Source organism: Rousettus aegyptiacus, unplaced genomic scaffold (genome assembly GCF_014176215.1).
Source record: "Rousettus aegyptiacus isolate mRouAeg1 unplaced genomic scaffold, mRouAeg1.p scaffold_m13_p_5, whole genome shotgun sequence".
Classification (NCBI taxonomy): Eukaryota; Metazoa; Chordata; class Mammalia; order Chiroptera; family Pteropodidae; genus Rousettus; species Rousettus aegyptiacus.
In genome coordinates, this window is record NW_023416308.1 from 34,811,270 (window position 1) to 34,827,005 (window position 15,736).

The 15,736-nt window shown below is 43.2% G+C and overlaps 1 protein-coding gene across 1 annotated transcript; it reads left to right on the plus strand.

Annotated features, from left to right (window-relative positions):
- The first annotated feature begins 438 nt into the window (after nucleotides 1-438).
- Nucleotides 439-8,562, plus strand: FOXR1 (forkhead box R1). Its single transcript, XM_016139187.2, has 6 exons — nucleotides 439-552; nucleotides 6,080-6,154; nucleotides 6,255-6,505; nucleotides 6,744-6,970; nucleotides 7,831-8,069; nucleotides 8,534-8,562. Exons 1-6 carry the CDS (start codon nucleotides 492-494, stop codon nucleotides 8,560-8,562), a joined length of 882 nt encoding a protein of 293 aa, XP_015994673.1. The 5' UTR covers nucleotides 439-491.
- Nucleotides 8,563-15,736: the final 7,174 nt, after the last annotated feature.

A 15,736-nucleotide genomic window follows, 5' to 3' on the forward strand; every position in this document is an offset into this window, starting at 1 on the left:
AAAAATCACCATTTAATCCTATCTCCACAACGTACTACAGACGTGATCTTGGATAAGACATAAAACAACCTAAAATAATCAGAAGTTCCAGAAAGTTAATACTATCATGGAATCATTCTTAAACTGTAGACGAATTTACTAAATAAAATAAGAGCTTTGTGCAAAGGTAGTGGGGAAGAGGACCTGGAACGGCTCCATTCTGTGCCCTCATGGTCCCCAAACCCCAATATGAAAGACACAGTAGAGAGTACCTAGCTGAGGCTGAAGGGGATTAAAGGCGTCGAAGCTAACTCCATCAGAGCTGGCAAAACTAACTCAATTAGAGCGCGGGTATTTGAGGAAGCGGCTCAGAGGATTTGGTCTCAGTCTCTCCGACTCTCCCACTCCGTGCAGGGCTCTCTCACTTCTCCCTGAAGGTGGACCTGAAATTCCAACACCTCGACTTCTGGGCCAGCCTCCATGGCCAGGTCCCGGGGTTGCTGGACTGGGATATGGGGAACGAGTGCTTTCTGGCCTGCACGACGACGCACCTTCCCTTAGCACAGCAGAACCGTGAGTGCCGGGTTGGGGGCAGGGGTATGGGCGTGTCGGGCGGCCGGGTCGGGGGCTCATGAGAGCCAGGCGGGTGGGCTCCCTAGCCTTCCACCTCCTACCCTCTGGGGGCGACCCCAGGCGATGGCGCAGAGTTTTGGAGCCCTGCGCCCCCTTTGCTGAGGACCGAAGCCCCCTCCCCCACTCCACGTCCCCCTGCAGCGATCAATCAGGCCAGGCCGCCTTGACTGCAAGCTCACAGAGGGCAGCGGTCTTGCCCTGCCAGGCACCACGCTTTCAACTCCACCTCACCCGCCCAGCTTGGTCCCAGAACCTTTTAGGCCTCTTCTCATCCTTTTCTCCATAGCGCCTATCGCCATTTGGTGTGCTACTTATTTTACTCGTTCTTATCTTAAAAAAAAAAAAAAAAAAAAAAAAAAAAAGCCATCTCTTGATACATTGTATGACACCCAGAGATGTTCAATATTTGTTGAATGGATGGCTGGCCGCCAGGGTCTTTAAAAAAATTTTTTTTTCAATCTGTACTCAAAGGCAGTTGAGACAATCACCTTCTGTATTCTTGGTATGCTTTATTGCCATCGTTTCCCCAAAGTACTTGGATTAATTCATTTTCCCCCTTCAATCTCCACCCCACTTCTATCACCTCCCACACTCCCATATATTTACTCTAAGCGAGTTAATGTCTTTAGATATGTGTATATTTGAAAACGACTTAGCACTATTTTGTTTCTAGGTGACCTTAATTTATATAATGCTCATTGCTCCCCACCCATACACAATCATTGTTTTTGAGAGTGATTCAAGTTGCTAAATGTAGATCCGATTCATCATTTTTGACTGTTGTATAGTAGTATACCATCTGCAGATGCTACCTTTCATATTTTAATTCTCCTTGCTGATGGAGACCTAGATTGCCTCCAACTCTGCCACACAGTAATGCTGATGGACATTCCTGTATCTCCACCGATCAGAGAAATATTTACTGAGCATTTCCAGTTTGCCATGCACTGTTCTAGACATAAAACATTTATATGCTGGTATGAGATGATAACTGAGATGGGGGGAAAAAGACATAGAGGGCCCAAGAATGGGGCTAGAGCAGGGAAGGTGGTGGTAGCTACAGTTTTAAATAGTGTGATTCATTGGGAACATAATATTTGAGTAGAAAGTTGAAGGAAGTAAGATGGTGAGCCAAGAAGATTATTTAAAGGAAACGTTTCCCAGGCAGCAGAAATAGCCAGTGAAAAGCCCTAAGGAAAGAATATGCTCGGAATGGTTGAGAAACAGTAAAGAGGCCAGTGAGGCTGGATCAAAGTAAATAGAGAGTTCTGAGGGTGTGTAGCAGAGATCAGGAAGACTGTCTTCTACTCTAAGGACATTGCAATTAACTTTGAGTAGGATGGAGCATGGTTGAAAGGTTTTGAGCAAAAGAGAGACAATAGCCAGCTTCATGAGTATGTGACTTGTACAGTTGCATAGGGTGGCTATACTTGATTTAATGCTCTGCTTTCACTGTCTTGAGGTTTTTAATCATTTTTGAATAAGGAACTTCACATTTTCATTTTGCACTGGGCCCTGCAAATTATGTAGCCAATCCTGCATGATCTATATTATGAAAAGATCACTGTGGCTGCTGTGTTGAGGGTACTTTGTAGATGTAAAGAAACTAGGAGCCTAGAACCTGGGATGCTGGTTAGGAGGCTACTGTAGTAATCCAGATGAAATAATGCTACCACCAGGGTGGTAGCACAGGATGTGGTGAGAAGGTAGAACCAGCTAGATTTGCTGATAGATTGGATGAATGGTGTAAGAGAGAGTAGAGAAGGACTTCTCTGAAGTTTTTGGCTGATTAAGTGGAGTTGTCTTCTATTGAGATGGAGGAAGCTTCTGGTGGGACAGATTTAGAGCATGCTGAGTTTGAAATACTTTTTAGATATCCAAGTAGAAATGTTGAGAGTAAGCTGGTGAATATGTAAGTCTGGAGTTCTGGAGAGAGGTGTGGACTGTAGATATAAGTTTTGAGAGTCTGCAGTACATATGGGGCATTTAAGGAGTGAGAATAGAGAAGGAACAAGGATTAGCCCAGGGACATTTCATTTCAAGGAGAGAAGAGAGATAACCAGCAAAAACTGAGGAAATGACCAGTGAAAATCAAACAAAGATTGTGGTCTCCTGAAAACTAAATGAAAATATTTCAAGGAAGGAATGGTCAGATGAGAGGAATGCAGCTGAGAGATCTGGTAAGAGGTGGGGGCTGACAATTAGATTTAGCAAAGCACAGCTTCGATAATGTGGTTTTGGTGGACTGATGGATGAGAAAGTCTGATTGGCATGGTCTTGAGTGGAAGGAAGGGAAGTAGAGACAAAGTATACTCAATTCTTTCAAGTTCTTCCTCAAAGGAAAGCAAAAATATGGAATAGTGGCCTGGCACAGAAAGTGGGGTTTAATGTCCTTCTTTTTCATGTGATGAATTAACAGCATATTTGAAGGCTGTTGAGAACAACGCAATGGAGATTTAAAAATAAATAAATAAATAAATAACAGGGAAGAGGAGAGAAGATTGTTGGAACATTGTCCCTGAGAAGACATGACGACATCTGTGCCAGAGATGAGGAATGAAGGAGGGAGACAGTAAGACAGACAGGCATTATCCTTTGATCCCCGGATATCGCCAGTCTGTTGTTCCTGTCACCTTTTTACTGCCCTCAGTCGCTGGGTGTCCTTTCTTCCTTAACTTGGAATCCCATGATCCAACATGCTCACTCTCCTTCATACACTTTTCAATTCCTTTGGCCCTCTGTGGTTTTGGAGCACTTGCTGGGCCAAACCACAACCCTGATTAAATCCAACTCTGCCAAACGAGTGCTCCAAACCCATAGATCAATGGACTGGCGATATCAGTGGTATCAAAGAATAGTTGGGGTTGAGAAGGAGGTAGCTGGAAAGATAGGAGGTGATATATTTTTGTGGTGCAAAAATGAGGTTATAGAGAGGTTGCAGTTGCTGGGTCAGGTTATGACAGTGGGAGAGACCATCGAAAGTAGAATGGAAGGCAAAATCTTTGGAGAAGAGTTATTAGAAAAATCATCTATCTATTGAAATAGCCAAGACTTAAGGCAGGAGAAGTGTTAATGACAGTGAGCCAGGAGCTAAACTCCTCTAAATGAGGGGGAGACTAGTAGATGACACTAACAATGAAGGTTAGTGTATAAATTTCTATGTTAACTTGAATATACATACCCAGTAGACAGTATAGTAAATTATAGTCCTACCTACCCAATTATTCATCACAGTGACAGCACCAGTTGCTATAAGATTTGCAATATAATAAAGGATTCTATTTTTCTGCATCTTGCCAGCACTTGGGATTATCTGACTTTATAATCCTTGTCAGTATGATGTAGTGTTAGCTCATTATTTTGTGTTCTTTTTACTAGTAAGGGTAAGCATCTTGTTATTCAGGTATCCCCTCCCTATGAATACCAATTCATACTTTTGCCCATTTGTAGGTTTGTGTTAGTCTTTTATTTATCGAGTTGTAGAAGCTGTTTATTAGAACAGCAGTCCTCAACCTTTTTGGTGCCAGGGACTGGTGCTCCTATGAGAACCTAATGCCTGATGATCTGAGGTGGAGCTGAGGTGGTGAGGCTAGCACTGGGGAATGGCTGCAAATACAGATGGGGCTTCACACGCTGGCCTGCTGCTCACCTTCTGTTGTGCAGCCCAGTGCATAACAGGCCACGGACTGGTACCTGTCTGTGGCCAGGGGTTGGGGACCCCTGTATTAGAGGACTGAGAACTTTGAGTTGAAAATTTTTTCTGGTTTATTTTATTATCTACTGATTTTTTCCTTAGGATTTTTACTATGAAGAACCTTTTAATATGTAGTATAATATCCGCATAAAACGTACAGATCACTTTGAGAGTATTTGGCATCTTTATAATACATATTATGTCTGTTTTTTTCAGGTCTTTTATGTCTTTAAATGGTGATTGCATCATTTCCCCATAAAAGTCTAGTTCATTATTTGATGGGTTAAGCCCTAGATACTTTATAACTTTGGTGGCTATTGTGAAACAGTACCTTTTAAAAAGTTTCCTAATGCTGAAGGAACAGTATTAATTAGTATGTTATTATTATATCCAGCAAACTTCCTGGACTCTTATTAGTCCTAATAATTCATATATCAATTTTATATGGTTTTCTACATTAATCAATTTTTTCTGTAAATAACAATAGGTTTGCCTTTTTCTTTCCAACTTTATATCTCTTGCTACTTTTTCCTTTTTTGAATATTATTTTGAACATTAGCTATATAATGAGCATCCTTTCTAATAACTGAGCTTTCCAATAAGTATATCACATTTTCCAGGCAAAAACCTCGATTCATTTGTAATATGATGGCACTCATGAGGACAATGAGGAAGACACAAATAGTTTCCCCTAACCCCAAGGAACCAGCACAGTGCCAAGCAGATAGCTCTAATATATACTTGATTTACTCTTAGCCTACCATGTAGTCATTCATCCAATTAAGTTGAGCTTCTCTCATGTGTCAGGCAGTGAACAAGACACGCCTGGAGATATACTCTAAGCAAGTAATTACAATAAAATGTGTACTATGGGGGTGTTTAGACAGGTGGTCAAAGAAGACCTGCTTTAGAAAGATGTTTAAATAGACGTGATGGGTGAGTAGCAATTAACTAAGAAAGCCGGAAGAAGGAACAGTGTTTCTGGCAAAGGAAACAGCTTGTGGGAAGGCCTAACTAAGATCTAGAGTGTGGTCTGTTGGAGATGGGTGGAGACCCTGGGAGGAATGACTCAACACTGAGGAGGAGCCAGGGCCTTTTAGACTATCTCAAGGAAGCCTATCTTTAGATTTGGCCCAAGGGCAGTGGAAAGTTTTCACAGCAGGCTGACAAGATTGGATTGACATTTTAGGAAGATCACCCAAACTGCAATATGATCTGTTAAATAAAAGGATAAACAAACCATTTAGGTTATGGCTTGGACAAGAATGGTTGGACTTGGTGATCGATTGAGTGTAGTTGTATGGGAAAGAGAAGTGTCAAGAACAGTTTCCAAGTCTTTGGCCTGAGACTGGGTAAAGTGGTGCCACTTGCTGAAACAAGGAACATAGAACAGGAAGATGGAGTTTAGTTTTAGAAATGTTCTAAATACCTGTGGTTTATCTGAGCGAAGACATGCTGTAGGGAGTTCAACTTAAGGGGTAGCAGAGAAGTCTGGGTTAGAGATAAAGATTTGAAAGCCCTAATTTTGTAGATGGTGACTGAGGCCACAAACATTCTTGAGATTGTTCAGGGACGGTATATGTGGCTTGTAAAGAGGAGAATGCAGAGGGAGTGAGAAGGTCAGAGAAGTAAGGAGAAAACTTGTAGAATATTGTGTCATAACTCCTCAGGCAGGTCCCACAGCCCTCTCCCAGAGAAGCTTCAAGGCCCAGGATCCTAGGACCACAGTGGAAATTCTAGGATGTTTTGACCCTCTGTCTTTCTTTTCACCAGCTGCCAGATACAAACTCCGTATAGTTGAGCCACCAAAACTCCCTATGGAAAAAAAATCCAACCCTGATAAAGATGGTGAGTAGTAGGGTTGAGTACTCTGACATGGTCCTATGGCCTGGGCTGGACACCCAAATCCAGTGAGTTATGGCACACAATCTTCTTTTTCTCTGCACAGGTCCAGATTTTGAGCCTAGCCTGTGGATGTGGGCAAACCCCAACATTCTGTTTTCCCCTGGAAAGCAGGAGGCCCCAGAATCTGGTAGAGGAAAGGATCTGACAAGCATACTCCCCTCCCCTCAGCTGCCCCCAAAAGAGGAAGACTTTGTCAACTACACAGAGGCCACAGTGATGGAGTTGCTGCCACCTTCCTTCAGTGAGCAGTCTCCCCCTCAGAAGCGATTTACCTCTTCCCCCAGTAGCTGGGAGGTAGGGATTTCTGGGGTTATGGGCCAGATTTGGGGAAGACAGGATGGGCATAGTGATGATACATCAGAGGGTTTTGTTTTCTTAGGGGTAACAAAGGGTTGATGGGTTCAGAAATTAGCTGCACCCTTGGGCGGGAGAAGTACCGATGGTGGCCCTAGACCACTACCCCTTCTTGCCATTGCACCCCTGGAGGAGAAGCCATGGAGTCAGGACCAGTTCCCACTCTGTGCTCCTCTAGCTCACAGAAGAGGAGGAGGCAGAGGACCAGGATGACAGCCCCTCTGTGGCTTTCCCATCCCCTCACAAAATGGCCCCCCTCCAGAGACGGAGGCCTCAGCAAGCCAAGAGCCTGGAGGGAAAGCTCTGGTCCCGGCCTCCTCTCAATTACTTCCACCTAATTGCACTGGCATTACGAAACAGTTCCCCCTGTGGCCTCAACGTGCAACAGATCTACAGTTTCACTCGGTATGTACCTGTGCAGGGCTCTGTGAAGACAGGGAAGGGAGGGGCACGGGCCCTTAGTCTGAAACCTTCCAATCTGTCACTGCTCTGGGGTGATGCCTTGGTTTCACTGTCTGGGTTTGAGAAGATAAGTATATTCCCAGTTCTCCTTTCCCAGGCATTGGTTGTGGGTTGTCCTGAAATGTGTGTCTATACATCACTCGTACAGGAAAATATCCACCCCACCCCCTTCCACATCTAGAAAACTAACCCTTTTGTATCTTAGTTTTTTAAAACATAAATTCACCTGTGTCATAAATTCTCCCACTTTTCCACTCAAGATTATCTAGTACGAAATCTGGTTTCCCCCAGTTTCTCATATGCTTTCTCTTTGGACTATACTGCCTGGCACAGCTTCCTCAGGGGTGCCCAGTTGAAAAAGGATTTACATTTAGCTTTGATAGTGATGTACACATGAGTGTGAAGAGTTTCTCAGACCTTTTCCCTATATCTGAAGGTCTCAGAATATTAATCCTCAAGTGGTATTCCTTCTTGACCAGGATTCCTTTTACGGGAGTTGGTTGGCCTGATTTCTGCTTTGTTCCTGTCGTGAGTCAAAGTCCCAAGTTCTCAGAGAGAGGGAGAAAAATGAGCCTGGGAATGGGGGCAGTAAACTGGGTTTAAAAAATGAGAGTTTGCACAAGAATACACCAGGTGAAGGTTTTGCCACATGCTCAGTCAGCAAAGAGCAGTGTAAGCTAGCTCGCCATTCTCCACCCTGAGAGAAGGGCTGAGGTTCCTGGCCCCTGGGGGAGAGCATGCACAAAGGTCGGGTATCTCTCAAAGAAACCATGCCATTCCTTACCATTCCTCCCTGTCCACAGACAGCATTTCCCCTTTTTCCGGACGGCTCCGGAGGGCTGGAAGAACACCATCCGTCACAATCTCTGTTTCCGTGACAGCTTTGAGAAAGTGCCAGTCAGCATGCAGGGTGGGGCTAGCACAAGGCCTCGATCTTGCCTCTGGAAGTTGACTGAGGAGGGACACCGCCGCTTTGAGGAGGAGGCCCGAGCCTTGGCCTCCACTCAGCTGGAAAGTATCCAACAGTGCATGAGTCAGCCAGGTGTGAGGCCTTGTCACAAGGGGGAGAGGGGGGAGCCTGAAGGGAGGGGACCTGAAGATCCTGACCTAAGGCTGAATTGCAAGGAAGGAACCCGGGCCACACCATGGGGAATACCTTCTGTAGGAAGGGAAGAGGATAGCAGTGGTCTGAGACCCTAGGGTGGTGCCTGCTTGAGGTGGCACCCTGCACACAAGCATGGAACTTGAGGTACAAGGAATCGATAGAGAAACAATTAAGATACAATTGGCCCTACTCAGTCCAGCAGCCTAGAGAAATGGTGACCACACAGTGTCAGAAGCACGATGTGAGGATTGTATGTAAAGGAGGCTTTTTCTTTTCCTGGACACTAGCTGGCATTTGGGCTTTGAAGAAAAGAAGATCATCTGCTGTGAGACAGCATTCCAGGCTTAGGTAACAGCAGCTGTAAAGGGCAGATGGATTCTTCTGACTCTCTTCTCTTACAGATGTGATGCCCTTCCTCTTTGACCTTTAAGTCCAAGAAGTGAGAGTCAGCCCATGTCTTATTAAAGTTACTTGCAGCAGCCTGGTGTGTGGGTGTGTGGGTGTGCATGATGTGTGGTCTCTGAGGATTGGTGGAGGGGTGGAGGTGGAAGGTCAACTCTGAGGTTGGAAATGAGATGCCCTCAGAGCCGACAGATGCTCCAGAAGCAATGGGGTAGTTGCCTGGTGTGCAGCAAAGAGAGCCCATATTCTTTCTTCAAAGGAATAAAATATTCAACTCTCTTAGGATCTTGGCAATCCTACTTTTCTGGGTTATGAGTATAGTCTTGGGAGATGCTAGCTTGTAGCAGTCAGCCCAGCTAAAGGCCTAAAGAAGCACCACACACTCACAGGAGTGGATGTAATCAGCTGGGGACAGTGAAGACATCATTTATGGGGCAGTTGAAGGAAAGACAAACCCTCGTAGGCCATGAAAGAACAGTGACAAAGGTGAGAGGAGAAAGATTTCTTGAATCTGGTGAGCTGTACTCTCATTTCCCCCATTTCACCATTGGGGTGGGAACTCAGAGCTGAGGTGCATGGTCTCTCCCTGTGGCACTTGTCTCCACTATACCCTCAGCAGAAGCCAGAGCCCTTATGGATTAAGAGTCCTTTTCCAGCTGAGCTGTTGTGGTTTTCCTGGTGTGGGAGACCATGTTCAGGGCAGGGCCAGCTGCCACCCTCAGATGTGAGGGAAATATGGAGATGCCTGGGGGACAAGTGATAAAAGATCAAGGTTCAAAGCTGTGTCAGGATGCCACAGACATTCAGGCAATGCTTGAAGATAGTACTGGATTTCCCACAGGGCTGAAATGACCATTCTGATTCCATCTCCTGCTTTTCCCTCACCAGTGAACAGGCCTGCACAGGAAACATGGCTCTACATTCAGAAACCCCCCTCTGGGGAACTGCGGATCACTCCTCTCTGGGGGTGGCAGTGGGTAGTGCTCAAGTTTTGAGAATGGCTCCCCTTGTCCAGGAATCTGCAGTCAGTCAAGGTTGAGGCAGTCTCACTTCACTGTTCCTCCCTGCCCTGCTTGCTTTCTATCAATCAGCTCTGAGGTAGCTGCTTGCCACTGCTCCAGCATCTTTGTTTCAGGAGAATCAATCGCCCTCTGGCAGGCACTTCTCTTTGAGCTTGAGTGTCCTGATCAGGAAAATGAGTTAACATCTCTTTCCTAGTACCAGAGTGGAAAACAAGTGTGTGGAGTGGAGTGCCTACACTCTAATGTACACAGCTAGTACTTCTCCTGGTTCATGGGGGAAGCTAAATCAGTGGTAGCTATTTTATTATTCATTGTGACATCTGATTAGGAATCTTCTCCCTGTCCCAGGATGCGGGTAGACTACTAACGGCCTGGATCCACTTTTAACACTTGACAGCTCTTAGTGGTAACCTGGACCTTACTGTTGCTGGCAACACTTTGCTTTTTTATATTTGACACCCAGCTCTGTTCCCTCTCAGCAAATAACCTGTCCTTTACTATGTCTTCTTTAGTACTGGTTTTCTGAACATTTCTAAACCTCAGCTTCTTTTTTATGGAAAATATAGATAATAAAAATACAAAGATTTGATTTGAGAACTAAGTAGGACAATGGAAAGTGCACAGTCCTGTGTCTGGCATGTTAACATCAAGTGCTTACAACTGGACATCATTCTACGTACACTTGCAGATTTAAACCATACAGCCACCTTAAGGAGTAGACACTATTCTCTTCATGTCTTTGAGTGTGATGGCTATTATATTTGAGGAGTAGCCTTCATTTCCTGTCCACTTATTCACCCCTTAATCCCTTGCAGTCTGTCTCACGGTGAGATTCAACTGCCCCCTCCCTGGTCTCTGAAACGTGGTATTGCTGAAAAAGCACAACCAGATGAAAATCTCTACCTTTGAAGAAAGGCATTTGCTTGATTTGCACATTTCACTAACACACAAAATCCCTTCCTGGTCACCTCTCTATCACCACTACCACCTCTGCTCTACAAGCTCCAGCTTGTACATTCACTCCCTAACATACACCAGAAATATAGTAGTGCTAGGCCAGGTGCTCTCACTAACCCTAGGGAGAACTGTGGTTGCTGCAAGGATTTGGGGGTGATGTGAGCATTGAAGTTAGACCCAGGAGTATCAGATGTTCTCAGTACTGGAGGCAGTCTTTTACCCTGAAGAATCGACCCTCATACCTCAGGCCATTTATAATAACCTGAGCCAAGAACCTAACTCAGCTTTATACCAGAAAGTACTTGTTACATCATTTTAATATACACTGAATTTTCCAGGAATGCAACTATTATATAAAATGAAGAAAGACTGTACTCTTTTTGGATTGGAGGTTTACTAAGAGTTGTCTGCCATTTTTGAAGATCACTTCACAGATAGCAAAACTGCTCTGGTATTTAAGTCACTAATAGCACCTATATCAGTCTGTGTTTGTATGTGTTGTACTCACAGGGATTCTACATGTATAAGCAAATATTTAACTATTATTTCAAGGTAGCCAATATAAAGAAAAAATATTATCAGTGTCATTCAAATATCATTTCTTAAATCTAAGCTGTTTGTTCTACATGCAAATTTCCAACTACCGCTTTTCAAATATAGTTTATCCATTGACATAATTTTTCTCCCTTTATTTTTCTGTTATATTACAAAGTATTATATTTATCTTTTAAAAATTATATGTGTAGATAAATTATTTTATCAGTAAGATTCATTTCAGGATTGTAAAGATGGTCTTACAAAATATGTGTTTTATTCCTAGAGTGTTAAGGCTGATGGGGTGAGAACCACAAAACCAAGCAAAGTATAAGGTATAGACCCTGTCCCTGAGGCACTCACTTACAGTGACATTGACAACCAGTGAGGACAATACACTGGAATAAGTCATGTTCATATCCAAACCCCGAGGGCCTAGCATGGGGCCTGTTAGGTAGTAAGAATGCACTGTTGCTATGTCACTGGTGACTTCTGAACAGGCAAATTCCATACTCTCTGGAAGCAGAGAAGAGAGAGATTAGCTCTGTATGGAGGAGCTGAGGAAGGATTCTCTCAGGAAACATTAACACTAGGTCTTTTTTCCAGGTTTAGAAAACAACAGCTAGTACTTTTCCAGAAGTGCTCAAAGCCATCCCTGCCTGGCAGGGAGGCCGGGGTTGGCAGGGCTGATGATGATACCCCCAGGAGGCAGAGGTGGACTCAAGGAGGTAGGGAATAAATAGCAGGGATGGGATGGGAAGAAAAAGTGATAAGTGCCAGGGACAGGGCAGGGCAGATATATACAGATGCCCAGTTGGAGAAGTAGAGAACTGCCTTTCTCTAATCTGCCTGGAGGTGCTTTGTGCTGATTCTCTTCTCTTAAACTGTCCAGATGCTAATTTTATGTAATATCCACTGGAGGAATAGGTAGAGGGACCAGGACATTAGTGTCATTATTTCTGGGCCCACTCAGTACCCTGCAACCAAAGCCCCCTCTCCTACCACCCTGGGCTATCCAGCTCCCAGGAAGGAGAGTTTCATCTGATTTGTCCTCAACTTATCCACCTCATCTGCATTTTGTGTGTATCCTTATCCCTGTCCATGTTCTTGTCCATGTCTGGTTTAAGTGCAAGCAGATCCCAAAAGGAAGCAAGTCAGAAGGAAGGAATAAAACAAAATAGTCTTTGTGGGAAAAGTGACCCTGAGAAAAATCTGCCTTTACCCATTTTGCCCTCTGAGAGAATATTATAGTCCTACCTTCACTTACTCATTTTTACTCATTCAACAATTATTTGTTTTGAGATTTCAATATGCCAGGCCCTGTGCCAGGTGCTAGGGATACAGTGAAACCCAAAATGGGTCCTCACAGAGTTTTTAGTCTAGGTGGAAAGATATTAACCAGACACACTAATAAACAATGATAATAAGGTAAGTCTAGGTTATTGTGAGAGAAAACAATATAATTGGAGAGGTCAGAGAAGGCCTTTCTAAGAAAGACATTTTAACTGAGATAAGTTTAATGAGTTTTCAGGCTGAAAAATGGGAAGGAAAATGGTTCTAGTAGAAGGAACAGAATGGACAAAGCCTAGGAGGTAGGGACCTCCTCACCTTGACCTGTTGAGAGAATGGGGATAAGGCCATGGCAGACAGAATATGGTAAGCAAGAGGAGAAAGATCCAAGGTAGAATCAAGTCAACAGGATTGACTGGATACAGAAAAGAATTACTCAAGTTTTTGGTTTGAGCAATTTGGTGAATGATGAGGAGAGGAAGCCTGTAGGAGCGGGTTTAAGCAGTTCTATTAAAATCTGAAATGCCAGGATGATTATGTCAAGTAGGTAATTGTTATAAGTCTGGAGTTGGTAAGTCTGAGCTGAAGATGTAAATACATTTGAGAGTCATTGGAATACAGATAATATATAAATCATGCTCTATCTACTGACATAGAAAGATATCCACAATACGTTTTTGGTGGGGGAAAAAAACGTATTCAATATTCCATATGTGCCAGATATTATTCATATATCTAAATATGTTATCTAAGCATGGCAAATGTCTTGAAGAATATAGGTATCAAATAGCAATAGTCATCTTTGAAGATTGGGGGTGGCAAGAGATATGGAGAACAATCTTTATAGCCTCTGGTTTTTTTGTTTTGTTTCTGACAACAAGAAATTATTTTTTTCAATTTTTAAATAAATAAAACTACCATTAGCTTGTTTTGTAGTTTGATACTGTTCATTATCAGGCTATTAGCTGCATGTTTCCTAATCTCCTTCCTTGCATAAATTCCCACCCCAACAGTATCTTAACCCTGGGTGCCTGTAGTTTTAATAGTTTTAACCTAATTTGACAAACATGCATAGAAGACCAGCTTATGCTAGTATTCTAGGAATTCAGACATGAACAAGACAGTCCCTGCACTTGTGGAGCTTTTCAGCTATTGGGTTTTCAACTGACTACTAAACAAAAATGATAGCAGGATTAGCGAAAGATATTGGAACTGCAGGGACAACTCTGGAAGTCTTCACAAAAGGTGTGACAATTCATTCAATAATGAATTGATATGAGCGTTTATGAATGGATTGAGAGCTTACCATATGTCAGGCAAAGTCACCAGCCTCATGGAAATTCCAATCTAGTTCATATTTCAGAACCTAGAAAGAATTTATCAGGTAGATGGATCCAAGGGTTGGAGATGCTAAAGTGCATAGGAGCAATAGGACTGCTAGAATACAGATGCTCCTAACTTATGAGTGAAAAATATCATAAGCCGGATTTAATGCATTTAACACTACACTATAAAGTAGCAGTTGTTTACCCTTGCAATCATGTGGCTGACTGGGAGCTGCAGCTCGTTGCCCCAATGCCCAAGATTATGACAGTATTGTGCCAAATATCTCTAGTCTTGGAAAAGATCAATGTTCAAAATTCCAAGTATGGTTTCTACTGAATGTGAATGGGGATATTGATGACAAGATGTGTTTGCTAAAAAAGTTTTTAAATCCTAAATTGAACCGTTAAGTCAGGGAGCATCTGTATTGCCTGGAAAAGTGTGTGAGGAGGTCAGGGACGGAGGAGGAGAGTGGCAAGAGACCAGACTGAAAAGGAACTCGGGAATCATATTGTAAAAGATTTTGAAAGTCATGCAGGGAAGTTTAGATTTTGTTCCTGAAGGCAATTTGGAGGCATGTATCAGAATAGTAATTTTAGAGACTTTCTTAAGACCAGAGTCTGGAGGATAAATGGAGCTGAAATATACCAGACACTTGGAAACTAGTTAGAAAGATTTTACATGAATCCAAGCAAGAAAGGAAGGGAATTAAAATTAGGTATGCGCTGTGAGTATAAAAAGTGGAAAATAGACTTTAAACAATTCAGAAATCCAATAAAACAACTTATGCAGGGCGGATAGGGGTACTTAATACAAGGGAGTGTCAAAGATAACTCACCCCCAACCTCTAGGCTTTTTCTTGGTGGTATTATTCACTAAGAGGATGAAAATAGGAGATGTTCTGAAGAGGAAGATGTTCAATTCCATTTCCCACGAGTCGAGTTCAGATGGCAGCTGAATGAATATTTGGTGATGGAGAACCTTAGGAAAACAGTTTCAAAAGCAAAATTGCAGAAGGCTAAGAAGTTAGCAGAAGTTGAAGCAGATAGTGTAGACTATTCTAAGCAGCTTTGAAACAAATGTGGGAAACAGATGGCTGGGTTGAATTGCAATTGTGGTTTGACAGAATGAGTAGTCTTGGAAAGTCAAGTGAAGTAATAGGTTGCCATGGGAATGTGGTGGAAATATTCCTAAGATCCAGTGGGTAAAGCAAAGCCAACAGGACCTAAGATCTAGACCAGTGATTTTTAAACTTGATTGAGCACCAGAATCACATAAAGGGCTCATTAAGCCACAGATGGCTGGGTCTCACCAGAGATCCTGATTCAGTAGGTCTAGGGTGGGGCCCAAGAATTTGTATTTCTAATAAGCTCCCATATGCTGATGCTGCTGATATGGAGACCACACTTTGAAAACCACTGGCCTAGAGCAAATCATCTGGCAGATGCTGAATAATCCTCTGAGTGTATAAGAACAGTCATCTTCAGTAATGGAGGTCTTCCTGTAAGACGAAAGGTAAGATTACATGGGAGGATGGAAGATGGTGTCAGTCAGAGAATAACTTCAGAGTTTGGATTCTTTTGGGTGAACAAAGTCCAGGATTAACTCTGCGAGGGGAATGATGGGAGGTCAAAGAATTGAATGTTGCAAGGGTTATCAAAATGGACCACAACTGGCAGAGGCTTGAGTCTAAAGGGAAAGTTCAACAGGAAGTCAAGATCTGAGGGGGGGTCTGGCTACTTTCTAGGCCTGAATTATGGGGTTGACTGTGGATATACCTACAGACATTGTAGCCCATCCAGGTTAATGCACCAGTACTGGTAACAAATCTAGGAGAAGTCTGGGACTCTACCAGCTCTGTCTGTTCATTCTTTGATTTAGGTCAAGGCTAGGCCCAAAGTTTCTGTGGAGGAACTCTAGGGTGGAGATCACAATCTGAGGATTTCAGCTGTGAAAAGAAGCAATTCACCTTAGGCCCTCAGGCTTAAAAGAGGAGGACAGACTGGAGGCTGCTGATTCTAAGAGAAGTGGGTTAAAAGAATTAATAAAAATTCCACTAGATTAGCACTTTTACAG

Bases quoted from the DNA above. Each gene is read 5' to 3' on its own strand.
- FOXR1 (XM_016139187.2), top strand. From the start codon at position 492: ATGGGGAACGAGTGCTTTCTGGCCTGCACGACGACGCACCTTCCCTTA. The intron at 6,506-6,743 runs GTAGGGATTTCT...GTGCTCCTCTAG, and splicing joins CTTCCCCCAGTAGCTGGGAG to CTCACAGAAGAGGAGGAGGC. The intron at 6,971-7,830 runs GTATGTACCTGT...CCCTGTCCACAG, and splicing joins CAGATCTACAGTTTCACTCG to ACAGCATTTCCCCTTTTTCC.